This window comes from Camarhynchus parvulus, chromosome 7, assembly GCF_901933205.1.
Source record: "Camarhynchus parvulus chromosome 7, STF_HiC, whole genome shotgun sequence".
Lineage (NCBI taxonomy): Eukaryota > Metazoa > Chordata > Aves > Passeriformes > Thraupidae > Camarhynchus > Camarhynchus parvulus.
Genome location: NC_044577.1, coordinates 27,520,282 through 27,547,256, shown reverse-complemented (window position 1 = coordinate 27,547,256; position 26,975 = coordinate 27,520,282). Strand labels below are relative to the sequence as shown.

Here is a 26,975-nt window from a genome sequence, read left to right as displayed (position 1 = left end):
TTCTCATTCACACAGCATCCCAGCATTGTTAGGGTGGGAAGAGACTCTGGGGATCACCCAGCCCAATCCCCTGCCCAGGCAGAGTCACCAGAGCAGGTGACACAGGGACATGTCTGGGTAGGTTTGGAATGTCTCCAAAGAGGGCAACTCCACTACTTCCCTGGGCAGCCTGTTCAAGTGCTCTGCCACCCTCACTGCGAAGAAGAAGCTTTTCCTCATGTTGAGGTGAAACCTATTCTGTGAGTTTATGGCCATTGCTCCCTATCCTGTGGCTGGGCACCACCGAAAAGCCTGGCAGCATCCTCTTGGCACCCGCCTCTGAGATATTTATGTGCATTAACGGAGATCGCCTCTCAGTCTTCTCTCCTCTGAACTACATTATAAAAGTGATGAAAACCTACGAGATATCCCATGAATAACCGTACCAACTAAACCGTTAAAGTCTCTAGGGACACGGCACACCTATTTCTGCCTGCAGAGCGGCGTTTTGTACCAGCGCTGAAAACCGAGCGATCTGGCCGCTCATCCCGGGCCGGAACCCCACTCTGGCCCGCGGTACCGCCGCCGCTCCCGGGCCGGGCCAGCCCCGCGGTGTGAGGGGCGCGGGCGCTGCCGCGGCTGCGCGGAGCCGTCCCCGCCCGGCGCGCGGGAAGTCCCGCCCCGCGCCCGCCGAGCGCCGGCAGCGGGCGGGGCGCGGGAGCCGCGAGATGGCGGCGGCCGGGAGCGGCGGGAGCCGGGCGGACAACGGCTACGGCGGGCAGCAGGCGCGGCGCAGGAAGGGGCCCGGGCGCGCTGGCCACGGGCTACCTCGTTATCTACAACGTGGTGATGACGGCGGGGTAAGGACCGGCTGGGGCCGCTCGCGGGGCTCCCCGGCCGGGGCCGCCGCCGGGGCGCGGGGCTGTGTTCGGCCGGGCTGCGGCCCCGGGTGGGTCTGGCGGGGCAACGAGGGCAGGGCTGGGCAGGGCTGCCCCGCGCCGCAGGGAGCGGGGCCGGGCCGAGAGCAGCGGCCTCTCCCGCCGTTGCCGTGGCCACGCTCCCGTCCGTCCCGAGCCCATGCGGCTTCGCTGCCCGGAGCCGGGCCCGGGGTCGGGTCTGTGCCCCCCGTGCTGTCAGCGGCCCTGCCTCGCGCTTTGGGTAAGGCTCAAGCGCACAACCGAGCCCTCGCTCGCTGCTCCTTGTGCTGGAGAGCGGCTCCTGCGCGTCCGGGCTCAGCTGCCGTCCCGCTGTCTCGGCTGTCGCCGTGCGCTGTGACCGTAACCCAGGCTGGGTGCCCGGGGTCCCCCCGCCTGACCCTGCCCGGCCCCAGAGCCGCCGGCCCGGGTGAGCCCTCAGCGCTGCCCGCCCCGCGGCTGGGCCTGTCCGGCTGCCCCTGCGGAGCGGGCTGTGCACCCAGCACGGTGTGGGTGCGGGTTCCCTGGGGCTGCCCGGCTCTGTCATTGACCCGTTCATTGCTCTGCAGCAGCTCTCACATCCAGCTGGCTGTAGGTTCCTCGCGTCACCATGTCTGTGATGTAGATTCCAGCAGGTTTCACTAGAGAGGTGACCCTAAATACAGGGAATTTGTCCACAGCAGTATTAAAGGTAAAGATCTTGAGCCCTGCAAGATTTCTCCATAAACCCTTCAGTTGCTCTGTGATTTGAGGTTGGAAGCTGCTTTTGGGATGTGTGAGCTCCTGGACCAGCTTGGTGCTCTGCCCTTGCCTTGCATGGCGTAATGTAGACTGGGGCCAATTGGTGCTTGCTCAGGTGTGTTCTTAGATATAAAACTAAAAATAGTGACAACTGGGGACTCTCAAGAGAAAGGACACTTTTTTTCTTTTTTTTTTTTTTTTTAATTAATTGTGGCTGTCGCATCTCATTAGAATCCAGATAAAAATAAAACCATCTTCTGAAAGATTGAGGATATTTGGGTGGGAGAAGAAAAGAACCTTTAAAATGGATCCCAAATGATGGTGATTTCCATAGTGGAATAAACCCAGGCGGGTGAGGAGTTGAGCAAACTGAGAATAGTGTCATGTTTGGGGTAAGGTTAGTGTAGAATTAAAATAGATACAATTCACTTCAATAAGGCAGTTGGACATGAAAATTCTAGTCATTGCTGGTGGCAGCTGATCCTGTTTCAGCTTACAAGATATTTACACTTGTGTGGATCAGAGGTAGGGGAGCTGGCAGAGCTCAGTTCTTGTGAGGTGCTTGGTACACCCGTTACCCAACAGCTGTGTTACTGTGAAATGTTACTGAGCTGGTTTATGGCTCCATGGGATCTGTGCAGGGTATTTCGCTCAGAGGGCAAGGATAATTACCCACCAGTTTGATTTAAGTAATCTGTTGTTTCAGAAATAATTGCATGAGTAATACAACACATTGCAGGCAGTCAGGAGAGCTTTTTAGTTTTGTTGTGATGTCCCTGCACAATGTTAAGAAGTTCACCTCTGAACTCTTCTAAGAAATAAAAGCATTTCCCTGCTTACTTTGCTGCTCATATGCAATTCACTTGTGTTTATAAAAGATATAAAAAACCTGAGAGAGAAGCTGTGGTATAAATGGAAAGTTTTCTTTGTGGTCACGAGCTTTCTGTCATGGCATGTGAGCTCCTGAGCATGGGAAATTTCTATTTCTTCAAGAAAGAAGAACAAATTGAAAAAAAAAAATTGAGTGCTGGAAGCTCAGAAATAAATAACATAAACCTCTATTTAGCTTTCTGTTGTCATATAAATCTTGATCACAGTGTTGCCCATTTTCTTGATTTACATCAAATCTCTTAATTCCACTTTTGGGTGGGATGTGATTTATGGTCCTTTAACATGAGCTGCTTTTTTTTCTGGAGAGGGTTGTGATTAAATGATTTCTGCAGTTTGGGGAGTTACCGTATGAGTTCTGTGATCATGGTCATATCTCTGTGTTGTCTCTCACTTTTATTTCGGGGTAGGTCACCAAGGGCTTTCACTGATAATTCCTCTTCAAATGTATGAGGAGTTTGCACTTCCCCTGGACACTGCTGAAATTCCACAATATACAGGATTGAGCTTAGGAAGAAAGCTCAGTTTGTTTCTTATTATTGTGAAGCCTTTTAAAAAGGTAGTTTTTCTGGAGTTAGTTGACAGAAGCTCAGTTGCTCAGATGAAAAGATGGAAAGATTGATACACAGCTGGTGGCACTGATTATTTACTGACCCCATGGCAGTCAGAGTGCTCAGACTTAGTTTCTCCAACTGCCCTGCCTTGGAAAGAGAATTGTGAAAAGAAAAAAACAAAAAATTCAAGGTGCCCAGGTGATGAATTGATGCTCTAACAGCACATGGGATTTTTTGCAGGTGGTTTGTTTGGTTTGGTTTACAAAAGGCTTATAAACTAAAGCACACAACAACATTGTTGTGCAGTAAATAGGTACTAAAGTAAATGTTTTAAAACCATAGTTGCCTTAACTATTAACTGTTTAAAATAGATCAAGTGACAGTTGAAAAATGTCAGCATAGCTACTGCATTTACTTTGCATTTATCTTGGCTTAGCTAAAGAAAACACAACTTACTCCAAAAATAATAGATCTTATTTCTAGTTTGATGCTGTAGTGCACGTAGTGTATGGATTCCTGCATAAAAAACCATACAGTGGTTTTTGCAAGAGCAAAACAGTACAAAAAGCCTGGCTACCTGTGGATCTCTGACTGGAGCTGCATGCACTTACTATGGTTCATGTTTTGGGTGGGGTTTTTTTTTTTTAGAAATGGGGCAATCATGGTGCAACAGGGGATAGCCAGGACTGCAGTTGGTTCTCAGCTGTACTTGCTCAGGTTTTATTGCCCATGGTTCAAAGCCTTAAGCTGCAGAAAGCTCTGCATCTTGCTTCTCTCGTGTTCAGGCAGACTCTTTCCCCATCACACTGTGAAGCTGTGTAGTCATGCCTGACCTGGCATGGGGAGCTCATTTCTGGAGGCAGAGATGCAGCATAGAAATTATTTTTCCTAAAACCTGTGCTTGACCAAAATCACTGGATAGTGCTGTGTGGGGAGGGAGGGCATGCTGTTAGAGCTGAGTGTAAATGTTAGATAAGCTGTTTTAAAAGGTGATTATGTTTCTTATTTTTAGTCAAGTGCTGTAACTGACTAGTACTTCTGGGTATAAGTAGCTGGTGGTGGTATAAACAATGAATTTAAAAAGGATTTCACTCAGCAAGGTCGATGGTAATGTAATAGCTTTTGAATGTGCAAGGGTTTGTATTAATCAGTGTTGCTCAAAGAGCGTTCCGGGTTATGAGTTTCATTGTCCGTGTCTTCAGTGAGTGCTTGTTGAGAGTCAAAGTACACTTCTCCCTTTCAGGTGCACTCACTGCACAGCTCTGCTGTATTCTCTTGCATAAATGTTCCAGAACCTCAGTAAACTTTGCATAAGAAAATGCCTTTTTATGACCCGTGAGAGAACCAAGGGAGTTTACCTAAGGACCTGAGCACAAAGCTTGTCTATCAAGTCTGACCAAATTAAAGTAAAAAAATTCTGTGTGTGCGGTATCCATTTTTCTTATTCTGGATTACTCAAAGAATGGTAATTGTCCAGTTTGGAGTTTACAGACAGGGTAACAGTAACTTAATAAAGTGTAACTCCAGGTGGAGTTCAGCGTGTAAGTCAGAGAAATGAGCTTTCATGAGACAGTGGTGCCTTTTGCTGCCCTTCTAAGCTTCTTGCCAAGTTCCTTTTTAAGCTGATATTCCTTGGTTTCACCTTCTCCTGTTCCATTTTGTCTAGTCCTAGAGGGTGAAGAACTATTTAAGAATCACAGAAGCAGGACAGAGATACTAAAAGCTTCAGCACAAACTAGGCTCAGCTTTCAATTTCTTATGGATTCATGCTCTGATCTGTATCAAAAGCTTTTTGAAGGATAGTAAATGGAATGGAAAGTACGGTCCTGCTGGAGTCAGTGATCTGGCACGAGGGTGGAGCAGAGCAAAAGGCTGGAGCTCCTCTGGGAGCTGTGGGATTCACCTGTCTCTGTTCAGGTGAGAATGGTTTGCAGGCGCAGCCAAGAACTGGCATCTTGTGCAACTGGAGAAATTGCTCAATTCAGCAGTTTCTCAACAAACATGGAAGATCAGGAAAAACAGAGAAACCTGACAGATAAGAAGAGTACAGTGTCAGCCTGCTCAGATTCCTGTTCTAAAGAAGAAGCAGTTGGTGTTACAGGGGAGAATCACTAATACTGTAGTGCTTAGTGGTTTATTCTGCACTGAAGTCCAAATACAAAATGCATCTGATTTATTCCTTGTAAACAGCAATTACTTGGCAAATGTTTGTCTTTTGGTTTCACAAGATGGCTTTAACTGAAATAACTTGTCACTCTGTAAAAAGGGAGGGCTTGTTTCTCCTTCCCATTTATCTTCCCCACTCCCCCTGCTTTTCTTTGGTGCATGTCTTACAGAAGTTAAGGCAGAAATTAATTAGCTTTCTTTCAGTTGTGCTAACAGATTTTGTTACAAACACAAACTTGGATGCCAGAGTTACTTATTGTTGAAAAATCTGAACTTTACTGTGTGTTTCAAACAATTACTACATTTGGGATAATGTGTGCACATACTCTGTAATATCCAAGCTAATGTAGTACTTGTAAGATTCTAATCTGCTGCAAATAAAGGGAATTTCTTCATCATCCCTGTTACAAAACCACAGCTACACACTTTTTTCCAAAGGGTGAAAACTATTGTGTAGTCAGTGGGCTTGCTACATGTCTACACATTGAGGTGAGCTGTTAGCAATGACACTTGGTGATTTACACAAGGGCTTTGGAGGGAGATGAAGGTAAAATTGGGTGGCGTTCAGAGTAGTTGAGTGTTAGACAGCCAGGATGAGCCTGTCAGTGAAAGGTTTGGGGGCCCCTGTTAAGGATTCTTCTTGACCAACCAACCCCTTCTCCCCATATTGCCAAAAGCAATTGGAAACTGGAGCTCACTATAGATGCTGTTTTCAAATGGAAAGGGTTTGACTGGGGTTGACCACTCACCTTGGGTTTGTGGCTTGGCATAGACTTGACTGAAGAATTTCCAATGTTGGGGGCAAGCACCAGCTCTGGACAGCTGTGGTAATCTGTGAAAGCTTCATCAGCCAGGATGAAAAATTTTTAGGTTTAAGTTACCTGAAGGGAAAATCACAGGGTTAACAGGTCACATTGTTCACATACAGTTGCAGTTACATGGGCATGACTTACATAGGCTCAGATGTATTTGTTGGTTAAAAAGGAAAACTGGGATGGGAATGGCCATGCTGTCTTCAAGGCTTTAGCAGGCTCAGTTTCCTTGAAGTTATTTATCTATAACCATTTCTCATATAATATATACTCTTAGCTAAGTTGGATGACCTCTCATAGAGTCTAAGGGTTTAATTTGAACTGAAATGTTAAAATCCATGCCTTCTGAATCTTGTTTATGTCTTACTGCTGTAAGTTGGTAATAGGTCTCTGACCAACTGTCAGGGGTTTTCTGCCTAAACTGAAACAATGTGATGCCAATCTAGCATGAATACATTCCATAACTAATTAAATAGAGCTCACTGAAAAATAAATGGAGACATTAAAGAAATTGCTACCATGTTGGTGCTGAAAAATGCTTTTAAAATGCATCATCTTTCACTTGGATAAATTTGTTAAAGATGAAAGTATTTGACATTTCCAGTGTTGCAGAGTTAGTGTATTTCAGGACAGTTCTGCCTGTTGCTTCCTCAAGTATTGAAAGAGGGATTGAAGGTTTCTTTTAATTTGTGCTTTGCTTAATGTCTCCATTTTCTCTCTTTCAGGTGGCTCGTTATTGCAGTTGGTCTAGTTCGGGCATATCTGGCTAAAGGCAGCTACCACAGCCTTTACTATTCAATAGAAAAGCCTCTGAAATTCTTCCAAACTGGAGCTTTGCTTGAGGTGGGTGTAGTCCTATTCCCTGGCCTTACTAATATTTGCATGAATGTGTTGTATTTCTTACATTTACTTTCATTCTACTGAACAACTCACACAAAAGCTGAGTTTTCCTTTTAGCAAGAGGGAGTTTTACTGTCTGCTGTTTAGCTTGGGCAGCAGAGCTAAATATTAATCATTGAAAAGCAAATATTGAACCTTAAGCACTTGTAACAGAACTAAATGTGTGTCTGAATTGCTTAATTTGAAATGTTAGTGATTTGAATTTTTCTTTTTGTTCTAGATTCTGCACTGTGCACTTGGTAAGTTTGCAAATTTTCTGTTCACTATTTTTTTTATAGAAGACTGAACTTTTAGCAATATATTAGCAAGAAAAATGTTACAGTCTGTGAATTGCTGAATTTGCTTCTTGCATAACTTTACTAATTTTTGTTTGAAATACATTCCAGTTTTTTACTCCCTAATTTGAGAAGTTGCAAAACAATTAAACAGTGCTTCAGCTCCTATCTGAGTGTTCATTAGCAACTACTTAAAGAATAAGATGATGTTGAGGTTTCTAAAGCTACAGCTACAAACTTGCTGTTTTTCAGCATTGTCCAGACAGCCACGTAATGGAGAAGTTATGGGATTGTAGGTTCATAGTGAGTTCTGGGGGATGTTTTAATAACCAAGTGAGGTGTTGGGAGAACTGGTGCTGGGAATGTGTCAGCAGAGGGCAGTCTGGTTCTGTCGTTGATGAAGTAGTTCTGACCCTCCCGAATCATCCAGCTGCTCTGAAAATGTCTTAAGAAGGCATTTCATAAACTGTGCACAGATCACCCCAGGAAAGGAATGATCATATACACCTCAAATTAATGTAAAAGCTTCTCAGAGTAAACTGTGTGTATCATCTATTTGCCTGTGCTGCCAAGGCAGTCCTTCTAATGCTGTTTAATTTTACTAAATCTCAATTACTGTTTTTTTACCAGAATAAACCATACTTTAAAAAAAAACTTGTCAAAAATTAATATTAAAATGTGCCATTTTAAGGTCTTCTTTAACAAGTGGCAAGAAGGAAAAGTTAAATCTTGGAACACTGGAGAGAAAGCCTTCCAGATAAAATGCTGGTTTTATCATCCTAAATCCATAATGCTTTGCTGTTTTCTCAGTTGATTTGAGGTGTGGATCCATTTAGCCCATGTGATCCTTAGTAGCACAATTTAATATTAGAGAGAGCCGTTAGGAGAAAGTGGCAACATTTTATGCTGTTTTTATTCTTTTTGCTTTCCCTAACAAAACTCTTTTGCATAAGACTGGTTTTCTTCTAAGTGGCTGTGGATTATATTTTTTCTGTTAATGGAAATGTTTGTCAGCTAAATAAAGTGAGGGTGGTTTGCACAGCTGGATGCACTGCTGCTGTCTGCTGCAGTCCTACTGACTGTAGCAAAAGTCCCTATGCAAGGAGAAACAGGAACTTTGCAGATTCCTTTGCCCCTGCTGAACTAATTGCTCTAACTAGAGCTGTAATTCTCTGTCAGTAGAAAAGCTTGTGTGTGACAGATGGCTGTGTGTATCAGCATAACTTTTCTCTCCACATCTTTTCAGTAGAATCTGAAATGTTAGCATCTGTGAGGCAAGTCCTTCAAAACACAAGGATTGATAGAAGAGTGTCTCTGTGAAGCATGGTTGAGAACAGGACTTTGTCATATGGCAAAGACTTAAAAATGCAGAGCTGTACCTGGAGAGGAGGTAACATGTAGCCCAGAGACCAAGACAATGTGATAAAACTGAAGAGAACTATGTCTGTAGGATTTTCCTTTTCCCTCTCAAAGAAGCCAAAACATATCAATGAAAATAATTCAACTGAGACTTGCTTTTGACTTTTCTTACTCTTTCTTCCCATTTCATTTTCTCTTTGGTCCCTACATATTTCTGAGGCTGTTGTGTTGCTTGTGGTTTGCATTAGCTTTACAAGCACTTTTTACTGTCTCTTAGGAGCTATACCTGCTCTTTATCCTTTAGCTATTAGAAGAAAATAAAACTTTGGGATGCAAAGTTTAGAAATTTTGTGTAATCTTGCATTCTAAAACTATTCCTGCTCTGACAAACCTGGCTGTGTAGGGTCCTTTTACTGACAGGTCAGTTGGAACTTGCTGGAAGAACCAGTGATATCTGCTTCCTTGAGAAAATCTTCAAGTTGCCTCTGTACCTGCCAGTGCATCAGCTGTTCCCTGGGGTTTGTTTGTTGTGGGGTTGGTTTTTTTTGTTTGGTGGCTGGTTTGGGATTTTTTCTGAGTTTTATTTCCAGGGAGGACCTACAAATTTTTCATCTATCGAAATATGGGCTAGATCAGTGTTTCTGAAAAATACTTATAATTTTTGATGGCTCTTTTTTTTTTAGGGTATACAGTGCAAAACATATTTATTGTCTTTACTTTTTAAATCACAGTAATGAAGAGTATCTTGGATATTTTAATCAAACAGGATTATTTGAAATTCTGTATCCCAGAAGGTGTTTGATTGAAATTATCTGATTGAGCTATTCTGTGTATTGAGGAATGTGCTGTGATTGCAACAAGATCAATTACATTTGTTTGCATTTTGATGCAGAAAGCCTTGTCAGGGGATTGCACTGCATTATGCTGTATAAACACACTGAAGGACTGACTTCAGATTTTCAAATTTTAAAAAAATGCTTTCCTTCCAGAAATTTCAAACGACTGGACTTTGGTTTAGCTGTGTTTTATTTCCCCAGCCCTACCTCCTACCTTGTTAATCAGGCATATTTACTAATTGCAAAATATCTTCCAGGCATTGTTCCCTCTTCTGTTGTTCTGACTGCTTTCCAAGTGATGTCAAGGGTTTTCCTGACATGGGCAGTAACACATAGTGTAAAAGAGGTAAGTCAAGATACAAATTGATAGAAAAACTATTGATCCATGCTGAAAAGCAAGTGTTGTTTGCTGTCTTATTGTCCTTAAAATGTCTTCTGTTTGTATCCCACCATGGGAAATTGTTCATATGAATTTCTGTGGGTCAAAAGAAATGAAAATAGATGTGATGTCATCTTTTGTTGACAGTCAAACAGAGCGAGGTCTGATTCTGTCCCTGTGAGACATCTGGCTCCTGGATAGATTCTGCAGTCCTAACTGACAGTCAAACAACTTCCAGTGTGTAATACAGAGCACAGAATTTGGTACAGCCTTCTAGTGTTCATCTCACTAGTGCCATCATTAAAAGCAAAATCTCATTGCCCTCCTGCATATGCAGTTCACTTCCTGTGGCATCTGAAACTCCCCCTCAATTGTTTGTGCACAGCACTGCCTCCATGCTCTCCATTGTCACTCTCCAGGATAATCTTTCCTCTGTCCTTCATTCAATTTTCTTATATTCAAATGTAGGTAAATTTTGGTGGCTGAGTGTTTTTTCTCACTGCTCACCACACCAAACAGTGCTGTACTTTAGGTAGATCTCTTTAGAATCTTTCGGAAGCCCTGTTTCTTGAAGATTATTCCTGACAACTGTTTTAAAATCTAGATATGCTTTAATTGGTACAGGTTATGGTGACTGACTCATGACATCTGAATCCTTGTAGTAGCCCAAATATGCTGCATCTCTGCTGTAACTTTAGCCAACTAATTTTACTGGTTTTCTTCTCATTAAAGAAAGAAATTAGTCTTGATACCAGTGTCAGCATGGGTGTCTGAAATAAGTCACAGTCATTTTATGCATAAGATTATTTGTGACTTGAATGGAGAATGTCTTAAGGAACTTGTCTTATTATAGAGTCTTGAGGGAAACTCTTCCTTCCTCCAAACCTGCTGTCAGAGCATCCATGCACATGTAGAGTAACATAAGTCACTGTAGTTCCTAGCAATTATCAGTCCTTTCTGGCATTGTGGTGCTTGTTCATGTGAAGCTTTATTTTCATACTACTTAAAGTGGAGGAATGTTATTTTTCTCAAGAAACATAAAAACTATTTTCTAATGGACTTCCCTGTTGGTGCACATTAATGTACTCTGGTCTCTGGTAACTCACCAGAAATAAGTACTAGGTTTTGAACAAAAAAAAAAAAGCCATGATCTCAAGACATTAGATTATATATATATGTATGTATAAAATACTTTAAAATAAATACTCTTGGAATTTTGCTTGTTATCTATATGATTTTGGGATATCTGGTGCTTCATAAAAAACAGTGATAATCTGTTCTTATGAATTGTCTCCTGGTTTTGAAATAACCCAAACATTAAAGGTCAGATTGGAATGATTAGAATTATTCCATGTGTTGTCTGTTAGACGTCAAAGAAAAAGCTGTAATGTGATTGTGGGTTAGGTTTTTTTGAAGCTTATACCCACATTCTCACCAGAGAAGATTGACAAAATGGGAGCAATGAGTATAGCCAAATATTTGACTTTTAACAAGGATTCTTTCAACAATATTCCGTGCAGATTTTTTTCCCCACACTTGTGTGGTCTTCTGGTTAAAGTCTTGCAAGAGGCTGTATTATGTGTTACTTTTTTAATGTCTTAGAAGGTGGGATGAGGAACCCTGTGATGAAGTTCTGACCTGTGACTTAGAGCAAATAAATAAATGGCTGTATTCTGACCCCTCCCCTTGCCCCAGCCAGGGAGCCTGCAGGCTCACATGGGGAGACGTTTTGCAAGTGTCACAAGTGTTCTACTTTCTCTAAAGGGCTGTCTGCACAAGTGAGCTCCATGGTGAAGGCCAGGATTAAATTCTCACACAGCTTTATGGAACTTGTAGGCGATGCAGTTGCATGATGAGGTTCTTGTAAAATAAACTGCAGTTTTCTTCTTTAACTTTTTGAATGAGACTTGTTCAGTATCTTGCTTTTCCAGGCTGTTTTCATATATAATACAGCTAAAAGAAGAAATGTGTATTGCATCCCTCCTTCTGTCAGGATACACCTCTAGAAATGTGATGTGATTTGAAGCATGCTTCTTGCCACTAACATGTTTGTGCTTTTTGTGGACTTCAGTGCTGCTGTGTTGTTAAACTCAATATGAAGTTACTCACAATAAGTGTTAAAGCATGGCAAATGTTAAAGCACTGCACACTGAGATTCTCCTCACCTGCACTGTGGGAGCAGTTGTTGGTGTTGTGGATGAGGGCCTGGCACATCATCAGTGCTGGCCATTATGTCAGAAAGGAACCAGCTCGGTGAATTTTACTGTTTCCCATGCAAAGGAGGGCAGAGAACAAACAGCCTGGTGTGAAGGGCTGGGAGAATGTAGGCATAGGAGAACAGAAAGTGCCCTTCAGCTCAAAAGATGTCTTTTGGAATTTGTGTGAGCAGTGAGATCATCTGGTGACATCATGGCAGGCTTTCCATTGGTGGAGTTCCATTCTGATAGATAATTCTGCACCCAGTTTTGATGGGTAATTAAAAATGCTGTCAGCAGGCATTTATTGCTTATCCCGTTGGGCTCAGTTACTGATGGGTTGCAAATAAGTGTAATTTATATTTAGAGGAACTTTTGTAGAACACACAGGCAAGAGATGCTGTGAAAACAACATTTAAAGCATGTAGAATTGGTAATTGGGACTCCAATATCTGCAGTGGGGAATTGATATCTTCAATCAGTAGTAAAGCATACTCACTTAAAAGAGGAAAGAACATCTTAACTTAGAATATTTAGGACTAAGTTGTTGTAAAAAGTCCATGATGGAAGGGTCAGAAGTCTGAATGGCTGAGTACAGCTGAAAAACCTGACTCATCATTGCTTTACATCTATGTAAAATTTAAGCAATACCATACAACACAATAGTCTGTCAGGCCCCTTGTGCCTACTGTGAAGTTTCCTTTTTTTTTTCCCTGAATTTTATGTTTTATTTTTTAATTACTGCACCAGAGAACCAGCTCTTTGGAGAGAGACATGCTGTTCCAATATTTTCCATCATTACACTTGCATAGTGCTGCTGGTTTTGCTGTTCTGCATTGGATTGCTTAATTATGTGTTTAGCTGAAATTTTCTGCAAATTTGTCAAACTGTTACTCTTAATGTAGAGAAATTTCCCTTTCCAATCTTAAGGAGAACATTAAAAACCTCTCAGGCTTTATTTTGTCAACTCCCAGTTCTCATCTTTGCATCTTAAAAGACAGTGGTTTATTTTATATTTTAGCAAACATTGTTTGCTATTCACAGTATTTAAGAAAAGCTGAAATATATCCAGGACCCTCCTTGATGGTATGTTGGCTTGAAACACACGCCAGAAATTATGCCTGTTGTTTGATTGACCCCTGTTAAAAAAGTTGGATAAATAAGGTGTAAATAAAGTTTTGACTTGTGTCTAAGACTTCCTTGAAAGACTGGCATGAAGAAAGTAGTGGAAGAGGAATTGAATTCTCAGGGAGCATTGGCCTTAGTGGTTCATTAAAGGTCTACTGTGTATTTGCCCTGTCTTCAGCCTGGAGGAGGAATGATGCAAATGCAGCAATAGCAGTGCCTGAAAGAGTAAGGCTTGTGAAAAATTGTTTTTCCTTAGATAGGGAGACAAGCTATGAAGGCACAATCAGTGATTCTTTAAGTGACCTAACAGGGTTGTGTGTTTCATAATGGTGTGAACTATTTTAATAACTTATAATACAAAGTGGAGGGGGAGACCAGACCTTGGAGGCAGTGTTAGAGATGTCATGTGATAGAACTGGACTGTAACTGCTGTAATTTCTACTTCCATGTGTATGATTCACTGGTAGTGTCCCAATTTCTTGTCCTTGCTCATATCCTTGGATGCTACTTCAGGCTCCAAACTCTTGGGTTTTGACTTTTCCCATTTCCATAGCTAGGGAAAGAAGTGGGATTTAAAGCACAGGTTGAAGCCTGGGACTCACAGGTTTAGGTGAACTCATCACTAAGCTGCTACTCCCGAGTTGGCCAGAAGATGCAGCTCTGGAGTGCTTGTCAGGCACGTTCCTCCTTTGGAGCATCAGCATCTATTCACTTTTCTCTGTTGAGAACTAAGAACTTATAAAGCAGACCTCAAACAGGATTAGGATCCTGCAGCAATGTCTAAGAATAGATTTGGTCTCTTCTCTGAAAATCTCCAAATAAATTTCAGATTTTGCTCTTTTATTATGATGTAAGGGAGATTAATATATAAACAAATTAGCAGAATGTGGAAAAATAATAAGGTGCTTTTGCTGCAAAATGCAGTGAGAGTGACCTGAAATATTACATGCTGCAGAACATAGATTTACAGCACAATACAGATTACCAACAGCTCTGCATTCCAGGATAGCTCAAGATTTCTCTATAAATTTTTCTGAGTTTTGCAGTCTGTAACAAAGCTTTTTCTGGGTAATTCCCTTGGAAAAAATTTCCCCTTTTTGACCAAAAGTATGTGATCAGTCCCCTCCTATTAAAAAGATTCTGATTGTCCACATATATACACACACATGCATATATATATATATATATATATATATATAAAAATATATATGTGTGTGTGTATATACATACACATGTATATATATTCTTCATCCTTTTTTTTTCCTCTTGCTTTGTACTTTGTCCAAGATGAATAGAGTGCCCCAACCACATCTCCTGACTTCCGTTTCTTCAAGAGCTGGAGGAAAAGAGAAAATATGGGCCCCTGTGGTTGAGCTCTTTTCATTCCCACTGTCCACTGAATTTGGGCTCAAGGTGCTCATACAGCTGGGACTTCTGTTGAAGTGGAGAGGGAGAAGGCTGAATTAAAATAATGTCTGCTCCCTCAAGAGTTTGTTCTGTGGGTATGTGACCCCACATATACTTGAGATCCATCAGGAACTTGAACCTCATAATGATGCTTCATCGTCTAATCAATATACCTCTTCATTTTAAAGTACACGCTTTTGAGGATTGACCTTATAAATATCACAGATTAAGGCAGTTTATTACAGAATGTTTTGAGCTTAAAGGGACCCACAGGGATCACTGAGTCAGCTCCTAAATGATTCCATGCAGGGATCAAGCCCACAAGCTTGGCATTTTAGCACCATGCTCAGACCAGCTGAGCTGATCTCAGGGTTAAAATGTGGAGGGAGTTGCAGCTGCTTCACTGATGTGTGAGTGACATAAGAGCTCCAAGAGGTGTAAAGCAGTGAAACGTGATACTGCCTTGAGTGTAACAGTAGAGGAACTGTGCTACTTGCAATAAGCAGAAAATGGAGCGAGGAACAGTGAATCAGGTGTCTGTCAGGCTTACCTGAGGTGAGACAATCTGAGCATGTTTCTTCTTCCTCCCAGCCTGAGATCTGGTGTTAGCTGTTCTGCTGCTGCTCAAAAGTAGCACCCAGTTTCTCACCAGAAAAAGGAAAACAGTGCTTCTGCTCAGAAGCACCATGAACTAGTATCGGAATATTAAGTGTAAACCAAGTATCAGGTGTTAGACCATTCTTTCTGCACTAGGAGACAGTCATAGGACTGAAATAGAAGTACTTTATAGGAATGGGAAGAGTTAAGAATTATACTCAGTGTTTCAGGGTTTTTTGTACCAATTTACCTTGCTCAGAATATGAGAGCTGAAGTTACCTGATCATGAAGCAGAACTATTCTTAAGCAACTAGAAAAATACAGAGCACGATAAGAAGGGGTTTTTACTGTTGTTACTAATGTTGCTTTTAAGCTCATTCTTGGAGTCTGTTCTCTAAAATGATGCAGTGAAGTAACCCACAGAAATTGATTTCTGTGAGGGTCTGGTGAGTAACTGGTGATGCTCAAGCTCATACAAAGCCTGTTCTCCGTTCTCACAGGTACAAAGTGAAGACAGTGTCCTCTTGTTTGTAGTGGCCTGGACAATCACCGAGATCATCCGTTACTCTTTTTACACCTTTAGCTTGTTAAACCACCTCCCTTATCTCATCAAATGGGCCAGGTTGGTAGCATCGTAAGAGTTACAGCCTTAAAGCACTGATCTGACAGGGACATTTATCTTGTAAAGTAGTTGCAGTGCAAAAAATTAGATTCTGCCTTCAGGTAATTGCCCTGTTTGTGAACATGACTGCCTAGCTTCTTTCCAGCAGATTTTTGGGTTACAGAAATCTATTGCATTGCAAGCTGAAAGAGTCATTTGTCTGAACTCATTTTCAAAATAATTGTTTGTCAGAAACTGATATGTGACAGTAGGGGATGACAGTAAGTAAACTGACCTTTAGCAGTAATTCTTGAATGCAGTGGTTGTCATTGAAATAATATTTAAGCTCATTGATTAACATCAACTATATTTGACCCTGTTTTAAGTAGTAAAATGATTTCTACCAGAGAGTTCAGAAATAAAATTACCAAAGTGTGTATGTGTGGAGAATAGCTTTTAAGATAATTTGTAGATTGTCAGATAAAATCTTTAAATATTTCCAAATGATTGCTGATGTGAATACTTACGTTGCAATAGTGTTCATACCTTACCATGCTCTAATCAAATAAGATCTAAGAAAAATAAAGACTGAGTGGAGAATTCAAAATTTGGATATCTGTAATGTCATTTAACAAATATTTTGTCAGAATCTGCATAACTTTTAATTCTTTCTGTGTTCCATTCTAGGTACACTTTGTTTATAGTATTGTATCCAATGGGAGTCTCAGGTGAATTACTCACAATATATGCTGCATTACCCTTCGTCAGGCAGTCTGGCTTGTATTCCATTAGTTTACCTAACAAGTACAATTTTTCATTTGACTACTATACATTCCTGATCCTGGTCATGATCTCTTACATTCCAAGTAAGTATGAGTTTATTAGGTTTCTTAGTATTAACAGCTGTACTGGGAAAAGCAAACAGTTGTGGGATTAACATACATAGGAGTAACCAATTTAGGCTGCTGATGACCTTGTTTAATTTTTACATGGTTCACAAAGGTTTCTCATGGAAATTTCAGCTTTTGCTGTTTGTATATGTATGTTTTCCACACCCTCCTTCCTTGTTTTGCAAACATACTGTTTACCATAGTTTTAGAAATAAACGGAGAAAAAGCTCTGCATAGAGAGAGATGAAAGAGGCACTGATGTGTATAAAATGCCTTAGAGTCTGAAAAAGTGACACTAGAATTCCAAAAAAATCAAATCTGGAAATTTCTCTTGAAGGACTTCTTCTGCCCTGCAGTCTGTTTTCTTTGTATTCTGTGTATGCAATTGCCATCTGCTTCCACATTTAGAGTTAAATGTGGCATTTTGCACTTTATTAAAAATGTGATTGCTCTAGCAGAAAAATTAATAGTACCTCAAGCCTAAGAACAGTATCAGTTCATCTCTTCAGAGTGTAAAAGGCAAGACATAACTTAAGTAAAAAGTGGATTAGCACATCCTCTAATAGAGAATTGGTGACCTTGACCATGTGACTGTGCATCTTGCAGGCCTCTCTTGACATTTTATTGACTTGAGTGTGTTTTCTCCTCAGTCTTCCCTCAGCTCTATTTCCACATGCTGCATCAGAGGCGGAAGGTACTCTCCCACACTGAAGAACATAAGAAGCCGGAGTAATTCCAACTCTTTTTCAGAACTTTTCAAACATCAAAATGCTGCAGTTTTTCAATACCCAGCACATTTGTAAAGAGTATACCAAGATAAGTCAGAGGTAAAAGACCAGTAATTTAGCAAGAATAACTAATAAACCTGATTTCAGTGAAATTCCAGGATGTCAAACATTGAAATAATTTTCAGCTTGCAGTGCTTCAGAAAACTTAAACATTATATGGCTTGGCAGTTAACCTTTTCCTTAAATGATGTGCTAAATGGTTTTCATTTATTACTAAATGCCTGAAGGTTGCAGTATGAGTGATGAAGTTGTACCCACTAAATGCCTGAATTGGGATTATATTACTGATACCTCTTTTTTTAAGTGCTTGACTGCATGCCAGAAACTGTATGTATTGCTGTGAAAGCAAACAATATGCTCTGGAATACTTCAGGATAATGTCAGAGACTTCAGTGGAGAATGTAATCTGGGCAAAGTATTTGAATTTAGAAAGGTAGGTTGTGTATTTAAAGGTGATGGGAACAAGAACAAGAAACCAGTTACGGAAAATGAGGGGAATGTGGTTCTTTAGGAATTTAAACAGTGTCTGACCAGAGTGTGCTCTCTGATGATCTTGTTTAAGCTGATCACTCAAATGCTAATATTAATTCAGAGGCTGTAATTCCTATCAAAAACATTAAAACTACCCCAAGTACTGCATCCCTGAATACTTTTTTACATATTAAAAAAAAAAAGAAAATACTAACTGTAATACTTTAGTGGTATCAGTAATGAATCTAAACAATATGAGGTGGTAGTTCACCCAGAAACAGGTGCAGTTCTCCCTTTTTTACTATAAATTATCATCTCTAGTCATTGTCTGTGATACTCCTCTTTCAGTGCTGAGGTCTGCTTGGTCTACTGTGTTTGGGGGCCTTGTTCCTTAGCCTGGCTTTTCTCAAGTGACTGAGGTCATCACTCTGGCACATCCAAGCGGGCAGTTCCAGGCACTCAGGTTCTGAAGTGTAGCAAAGTCATAATCTGCTCCTTGCAGAGCAAATTCTCACGTGTTACATGATGCCTTTGCATTCAGGACAAGCCACCCTCATCTGCTCTTTGGAAAGAGTGGAAGACCACAAGAGGTTATATTCTTCTAGGTGCTTTCTCTGGTTCTCAGGCTTTACCTTTCCTTGGGAAGGTAAAAGGAAAATGAAAGAGCTGAGAAAGGCTTGTGGTGAGGCAGAGAGCATTAGTGCTGTGTGAGCCGTGCCCAAGCCTAGAAGAAACTTCTGACTGGGAGTGACGGGGTGGGGAATGAAGGGAACAGAAGGAGAAGGGAAATGAATGGATATCCAAGCAGAGACAAAAGGAAATGTAGGTTATGGCTTTGCTCTGTTAAGAATTGATGTCCAAGTAGTCCTGTCTGCATCCAGTCAGAGTCACTAGACAAGACCATGTGGCCTCTCTGGCTTCCCTCTGGTCATGATTCAGTGCACAGATGAGGTGTGACCCCTCCCGTGCTGCCTGCAGTGCTGCCTCGTGCTGGGCCTGCCAGCACCTCCCCTGCACATGGCCTGGTTGTGTTTGACACATCCCAGCTCTTCCTGAACACAGCTGGGAAGTACTGAGGACACAGGCTCTCTGTTCTAGCAGTTGGGAAGAGCTGGATTTACAGTTATCATATACAGTTATTATATACAGTTATTCAGATTTGTGCTTGTCAGAGCAATATTAAAAAAAAAAAAACCAAACTTGTCATTTTTAAATAATTTTCTTTGGCTCCATCAAAAAGACTGAATTTCCCTATCTCTGACTGTATAGAGCCTTTCCTGTTCAACACAAACAGGATTATTGTACGCAGAGAAGGGACAGGAGACAATAATAATCTTTGCTTCTATTTTCAACATTTTGGAGCCAATTATTGACTGGATTTTAAAACACAGGACGTTGTAGCAAGTTGGGTGTTGGTCTTTTCTCCCAAGTTACAAGCAATAGGACTAGAGCATAGTGCCTCTTGTTGTGCCAAGGAAGGTCTAGATGGGATATTAGGGAAAATTTCTTCATGGAATGGATTGTCAAGCATTGGAACAAGCTGCCCAGGCACATGATAGAGTCACCATCCTTGAAGGTATTTAAAATACCTGAAGATTGGTGCATAAGGACGTGGTTTACTGGGATTTTGCAGTGTTAGGATGATGGTTGGACTCAATCTTAGAGGTCTTTTCCAACCAAAACAATTCTGTGATTCTATTACTATGGCCATATACAACCTCAAAATGGTTTTGGATTCAAAGATGCAACAGTTCCATTAATTTCTGTATTAGGTTATGTGCTTTGTTGTAGGGATCTGAGAAATGTTACATTATTCTGAAGTCATTGTTTGAAAGTGTGAACTTCCACCTCTGAACAAAAATCTCCTTTTGCTTATACTTGCTGTTAAAGAAGTTCATATCAATATTTCTGAAGGATGTCATCTAAAAGATCTGATTTCCTGATGTACTTAGGTTACTGGATATTGTCAATGCTCAGCTCCTGAACTTTTCTTAATTTGATTTCTGTGCCCAAGTAAAGGATTTGGTTTCAAATTTGTTGGTCCAATTTGGAGATAAAAAATGGCTGTGTAATATTCCTGCATGAAACAAGCTCCAGGCTCTGTTGATGAGAAAGATACAGTACAGATCTACAACAGATAGCACTGGCAACATGGAAGAGCAGAACAAGCTGCCAGTAGGGAGAAAACTTCTACAACCAACACCTTTGCTGAATAGGCTTTAATATGGAATATTTACTTTAATTGAAAGTGTCAGTTTATGACAAAAATGCAAATAAACTATGGCCTTTTAAAAGAAAATGGAGTTACTTTTCCTTTCAAAAGAAAAAGTAGTTGCTTTATCTGTAAGAATTCTTACCAGCAAAGCTGATTGATAAATTATATTCTGAAGTCTGAATGTGCAGTTACTATGTACAAAACTCAGTGCTTTATGTTGCAGTGCTTTTTCAAGTTTAACTTCCATGGTAATCACTGGAAGATGATCTTGAGAGAGAGCTGTAGTGTGATGCCCTAAAACTGTTTGGGTTGTTCCCTAATACTGATTTTGCTGACACATGTGAGGTTTCTTCTCCTCAGAAGAGAAGAAGTTTCCCCTCATCTGTCACTGAAATTGTGGTTTCTGTGAGCTCTATAATGGAAGCTTTGATTGGTACTGTGTCACAAGTGCAGAGGGGTTTATTTTCCCCACAGACTGTTTACTTGGCTTGCATGTTCTCTCTCAGCCTCTCCAAACCAGCAGGCCCCCCCTGCTTTGGTGCTCTCTGTTGTGTGCACTGGTTCAGTGGACAGCACTTTCTGTTCTACCATGCCAGCTCTGAGTTAGTCACTACCCTCCAAAAGACCAAGGTTTTCACCAGTGTGTAGTTTACAACTGGAATTGTAGAAGTGTTCATATTTGTAAATTACAGTAAGAATGCAGGTTACAGTGCAGGTAAATTGTAATTTTTTCACAATGTGATGTTTTTATCAGAGGGTTTTTTTCTTATCATTATGAAGGTTGGCATTTGTGTGGACCAATCTGCAGTGTCATTTTAAAACTTATCTTTCAGCTTAAAATTTTCATGAGTATACATCAAATCATATATTTTGATGTATATGTCAGTGAAACTTGGGTGAAAACTTATACAGTCATTTTTGTATTTTTTTCTATGTTGTGAAGAATAAAATTGTAATTTTATAAGTCTGATTCACTAAGATTATTATAAGTTAAATGTATTTTTTGTATATTTAGGAATCTAATATTACCTGGAGCTCTGAAAGACTTAAGCATAGATTTTTTTATGCATGGTTGAAAGATATTTCAACTTGATAATGCAGTGAAATGGTTTGTATGCTAAACTACTAGTCCATGTTGTTGCCTTGTGCAGTTGATTCTGTGCTCTCTGCCTGGATTTGGCCTACTGAACAGTGATACTAATTGCTATAATCCAAATAAAATAATTCTGAACAAAATATGTTGTATTGTTACTGTTTAAGGAACAAAAGCAGATACTTTGCAAGTGTGAGTTAGGTCTGTATTTTTATTCATTTGTATACAATGTGTGTCTTTTAATATAGAAGTTCTTTTGGCATAGGTAACTCTGGAACTCAGACAAAAGAAATAAGAAACTTCATACTGTTATTAATGCTCTGCTTTCCACATTGAAAAGAAGTGCTCATAACAACACCTTGAACTGACTGTGTCAACACTCAGAACTCCCTGAAGGATCCTCAGTTGAGTGTGAGCTCTTTGTTCTCCTGCTGTTATCTGTACTCTGGATGCTGATGGTTTCCTTCAAAAACAAAATTGAGTATTATAAATATAGTGGAATGCTAAACTAATGCAACAGAATACTTCAGAGTTCATTTACTAAATATAATATGTCTGCTACCACGGCAACGTTTTTAGCATTTTTAACACTTCCTGAGAGAGACTTAAAAACTGTGTCTAGATGACATTAATGCCCATAAATAACAAGTTATAATCCTCTAAAAGGAACTGAGTGGTAGCTGCAGAGTGAGTGCTATTATTCTAGGCATATGCTTGTCATAAGATTGCACAACTACAGTGATTTTTTTGTTGACTGAGAGAGGATGAAATGGTGTTGTCATGCCCAGCCATCAGCACATGTCCTACGCATGATGGCTGTGACTTAGCACTGCTGTGTAATTAAAAACTCAGAAATGCTGTGCTGGAGAGGTGCTGAGCTCTGCTTGTGCCTTGCAGGAACTATCACTGGCTATTTGTGTTTCCTCTCTGCAGTTTGAAAACAGTGTGTGTGGAAACAATTTTAGTTCCCTAGGGTAACAGTAGAGAATCTGAAAAGCATAAGGATTCTGTGGTTGTCAGCAAGTTAATGTCACAATAATATGTAAGGCTCATCTTAAAGCATTGGCAGTTCTTGATATAAGACTAGAGGAGGGATCTGTGCTGGGCTGAATATAAAATAAAAAGGTGTGAATATCTGTGTGATTCAGTTTCATGTGATGTGAACTGAGCATTTCTGCAGTTGGGAGTGATTGATTCAAGCCATCCAACTGCCTGGAACGTCATTCAGTATCAAGTGGCTTTTAAATTCTGCTTCCTGTCTCCTAAACAAATACTCTTCCACACTTGTCAGAAGACTTACAGTAGTAAGATAATTAATAAAGCTTCTTAGGTGGTTTCTGAAGGCTGCCTTTGAAGTAGTTGCAATTTCAAATGTGGATTAAAATTTTATAACTCTTTTAATAATCTTGATCACTAATTTCCAGAATAATATTTTCCTTTACAGATGTGCAAGATCCTAAAGCCCTTTTTATGGCCTCCCAAGTTAGCTTGGGCATTAGTGTTGTCAGCTGTTTGTTTTGCTCTTTGATGTGCTACAGCTGCTTCTCTCTAGATTCAATTTATGCTGTGCAGTTTGTACATAGAAATTTTACATTACCTGTTACTACATTAATATCTTATTATTGGGAAATTCTTTGGGAAGTTTTTGCAGAGGCTTATTCAGCTGAATTGTGAGCAGTGAACTGCATCTTGTCCTGTTTTTGACTCTCCTGCTGCAGACAGTCTGCACAGTCTTCTGTGAGCTGTAACCACTTGCAGCAAGTGTAATGAAAAGCTTCAGTATTGGCATTTTCTAGTTTGAAACCAGACCTTGCAGAATCTTAGCTCCTGTGTAATTACATTCAGCCTCTTGGGCAGGACAGTGGATGAGATAATCTGAAGAATACATATAAAGGGATACAGGCATTTCAGGGATCTTCTTTAACATCAGTTTTAAGTTGATGGCAATGTAAATATCAGCGCTTTGTTCTTCTCTGCACGGAGCATGCCCACAAAAACCATCACTTGTGGAGAGTATATAGGAAGTGGAGGACCCTCTAATCCTCCTGGCAATAGATGGCTTTTATGAAATCAGTTTGCCATTTAAAGGTTTCTTTGGGTAAAATACATCCTCTCCACTTACTGGATAAGATAATGAGTACTGGTCTCTACTTAATGACCATCAATAAAATGATGAGATGAAAGAGGAGAGGTGCTGGAGGTTACAGAGCTGTACCACTGTGTTTCCCAAAGAATATTTGGGCATTGACAAAACATGAAACTTTCTTCCTGTTTGCTTTGGAATCCAGTAGTTGTTTTCTTTGGGGCGAGGGTGGTGGTGTTTGGTTTTGGGTTTGGGGAGGGATTTTTTGTTTGTTTATTAAGACAGAACAGCAGCACTTAATGGAGATGCTGCAATGTTTAGTCTAGCGTGCTGATGGCATGAAGTTTGTTTTATTTTCCTCCAGGTGTTTATTACAAGACTATAAGGAACTGGATGCACTGAGTGAGGTGGTTTGTTTTAGTCTTCCATTCCTGTGTCTAAACCACTGCTGAGAAAGTTGCTGATTTGAGAGTATCAAATGAGTTTCCTTACCCAGCTTTTTGGTGCAATTTAAAGTAAACAAAGCACTTAGTTAGCAAACTGAAACAGTGGAAAAAGCTGTCTTGAATCAGCAAGAAAATGGATGTGAAATTGAAAGTCAGACTTTGCTGGTTAGTTTTGGTAGTAAGACTGGATAGTGTTACTGAATAACTAGTTACTAAGTAAGACAGTTGATACTGTTACAGCCCTTTAGCAGAAGCAAGCAATCCTGAGTTATTCTTCAGAAGGTGTTGTCAAGTCTGACAATGTGTGGAAACCTGCTCCAGGCTTACAGGTGTGTCCAGACAAGGGACAGATGTAAGCATTCATGAGCTGCTGGGCTCCAGGTTCCTGCTGATGCAGAACTGCAGATGAGGCCTAAGCATTTGGGATTTTGAAGGAATAAACTGCTGACAAAGGTGTAAAACTCCTACAGAAAGATGTAAAATTCCTATAGAAAGATGTAAAACTCCTACTGTTGTGCTCTGAGCTTCGTGCAGCCTCCATGAGTCCACTCAATACAGACTTTTCAGTCCTGTTCATTGCTTTGCTGCTATCCAAAGGTGAGCAGGTAAAGCTGCTACAGTTAACAAATGAGCTGCTCTGTTCACAACCTGTGCCAAGAACTGGAATCCTTGGCTGTTTTCTTAATGTCAGGATGATGTGAACTCCCTGGAATGACCACATGAATTACGTACATTATGGTGAATTTCATGATCCAGTCCTCCTGTATTGCAAATGTGCACATGGAGATCTGTACCCCAGATTTGCTTGGACTAAACAGCATGGGCATGCAGGATATATTATGTCTACATTTGGGGAAAAATATGGGTGCTGCTGTGAAAACACTGATAAATGTGATTCAATAAGCACCTTGTCTTGCTAGGCTTCTTGTGTATCCCTAAAAAAACCCCAAAGTCAGTAATGAGTCAGATTGTTTTGGGTTGGGCTTTTTGTTTATTTTTTAAGTCACTGTGGTTTTGTTTTTTCACTATTTTCTCACTTCTGGTTCTATTCATTTTGAATCATCAGATGATTGGGAGATGGCTGGTGTGGAGCAAGAGAATTTGTAACAGCAGCTTGTTCAGTTTGAGTATTTCATGGCTCCAAGCTGGACTGTGTGATTATCTCTTGGTTTCAGAGGGCTGCTTTGGCTATTCCAACATTCTGGATTTAATGCTTCCATGAATCTTGGAGTCCCTGAAGACCATGAAGAGTGAAATGTGACACAGATGTTCTGAGGTCACTATCTAGTTGGTATTCCCTATGTAAAGTAAATAATGGAAAGAAAGAATGCTAATGTTTGTCTACTGCACCTGTTGTAATAATAATAAAGTAAAAAATGTTTTTATACAAATTATGAGACTACATGTGAAACCAGAATTTATGTGAACTTGTATGTTGAAGAAGTTTAGATCTGCCACAGTAGATCTCTGTTGACTCCCTCATGGCTTCCTGAAGGTTCTTGAGGAGGTGAAATCATTTGAGTGATTTTGTGCAAATGTTCCCTGAGTCTTCCATGTGTTTACTTCTATTTAGGTATTATTTAAACCAGATAAATACTTTTTTTGAAAAAGAGGCATGGTTCATTTTTAATCCAGAATTTTACTAAGATATTATTGAAGGTACTGAATTGATTTTTGCCCAAATACCCCACCCACAAAGAATTTATTTAAAAAAAAAAAAAAGCTTTTATGATGGGGCAGGTAAAATTTGTGAAGACTAGGCTAGACTGGAAGGTGCAACATTAGCCTTTCAGAATAAGGAACAGGAAGTTTCTCTGTTTTTCTACACAGTATTGTGATATTTGTTGATCTCTCAACAAAGTAAATATTCTCATTTTATATGGACTTCTATGCAAAGCACACATATTGATTAAGGTCATAATTTGTACATAGCCATGTGGGAACTGAGATACAGAAGCTCCTCAGTTTTACACTCATCCTTCAGAAAATGGCTGGGCTTAGTTGTGAAAGAAAAAGGCATCTCCTATCTATGTATAATTCATTAACAAAATATGATTGCCTGAATGTTCTTGTAGTAAGTGCTAGGCATTTTAAAATGACTTCACAGCCATCCAGAATATGCAGTGTTTTGCTTTCGTGCATAATTTTTAGGGTGAGACAAACATTGTATCTTACTACCATTTGTCATGAGGTTCCTGAATTAGAAACAAGAGGCAGGGCTTGAAGAAACTCCATGTTAGAAGGAAAGCTGTAGATAAGCTGTCTGTATTATGGTCTGTATCCTTAATATTAAAATATCCTGCTTTTTGCTTTTGTTCTACTACTGTTCTATGTCATCCAGTATCATCATCAGCTAGAAGTGGGCATTAGAGATTTTTACTATCCATGTGGAATCTTACATCTTTATCATAGCCCTGTATGTCCTCATTGTGTGAGATACCCATTTAGTTGGTGCTACTCATAGCTTCTGAGACACTTTTTAGCTTCTTAACATCCTTGTTGTTTTCACAAGTTATGGATTTTCTGCACAATCTCTTCCAAATGCTTCTTTACCCCTCTTTAAACTCAACACCTTGTATTTATCTATCTGTTTCTAAAGTTACAAACTTTTGGTTGAAGACTTGTTTTCCCCTGTAGCAAGGACAAAACTTTTTTCCCCTCTGGCTGAATTTTTTTTTAACACCCTGAAATTGATTAAGCACCAATTCTTATGACATTTCAGAAAAGCAAAACTGTATGTCATACGAAATGGCATTGTGAAAAGAAACATGAATGGTACTCTAGAACTGAAACTACCATTCCCCTGGTACCTCTGTATATAAACTTCCTGGAGAAGGGGCTGTAGCTTACTGTCACTGGAGTCCTGCCTATGATTCAGGCTTCCAGAGGCTTCCATGATGCAAAAGATAAGTAAAACCTCATTCAGACCCAGTGGTGAAACATAAAAAAATTGCTTGGTCTGTTACCTGGGCAATGCTTTGTTGATATCTAGAACGAAATGTAACAAGATGTGGATGTTGAATGTGCTTGGTTCTTACACATGCCTTCATAGTAACTTTCTGTGAAGCAGAATTAATTTTGGGGTCACCAATTTTGTGGATCACCTTTCTTCTTTTACTTGATTTTAGTATGAAAAAGTGAGATCTTTTACTGCTGGCTTTGAGAGAAGGACTCCAAAGTGGGACTTTGTGTACAAAACAAAAAGACCTGTCCCAGTTTACAGCTCACTGAAGAATTGTTTCACTGTCTTTATCCCTT

The 26,975-nt window shown here is 40.2% G+C and overlaps 1 protein-coding gene across 1 annotated transcript; it reads left to right on the top strand.

The window, feature by feature from the left end:
- The first annotated feature begins 707 nt into the window (after positions 1-707).
- HACD2 (3-hydroxyacyl-CoA dehydratase 2) lies at positions 708-21,327 on the top strand. The gene is given in 8 exon segments (XM_030951809.1): positions 708-779; positions 781-839; positions 6,780-6,897; positions 7,175-7,193; positions 9,682-9,770; positions 15,631-15,752; positions 16,419-16,597; positions 17,272-21,327. Coding segments are annotated over 8 exon segments (741 nt in total). The 3' UTR covers positions 17,355-21,327.
- The last annotated feature ends 5,648 nt before the right edge of the window (positions 21,328-26,975 follow it).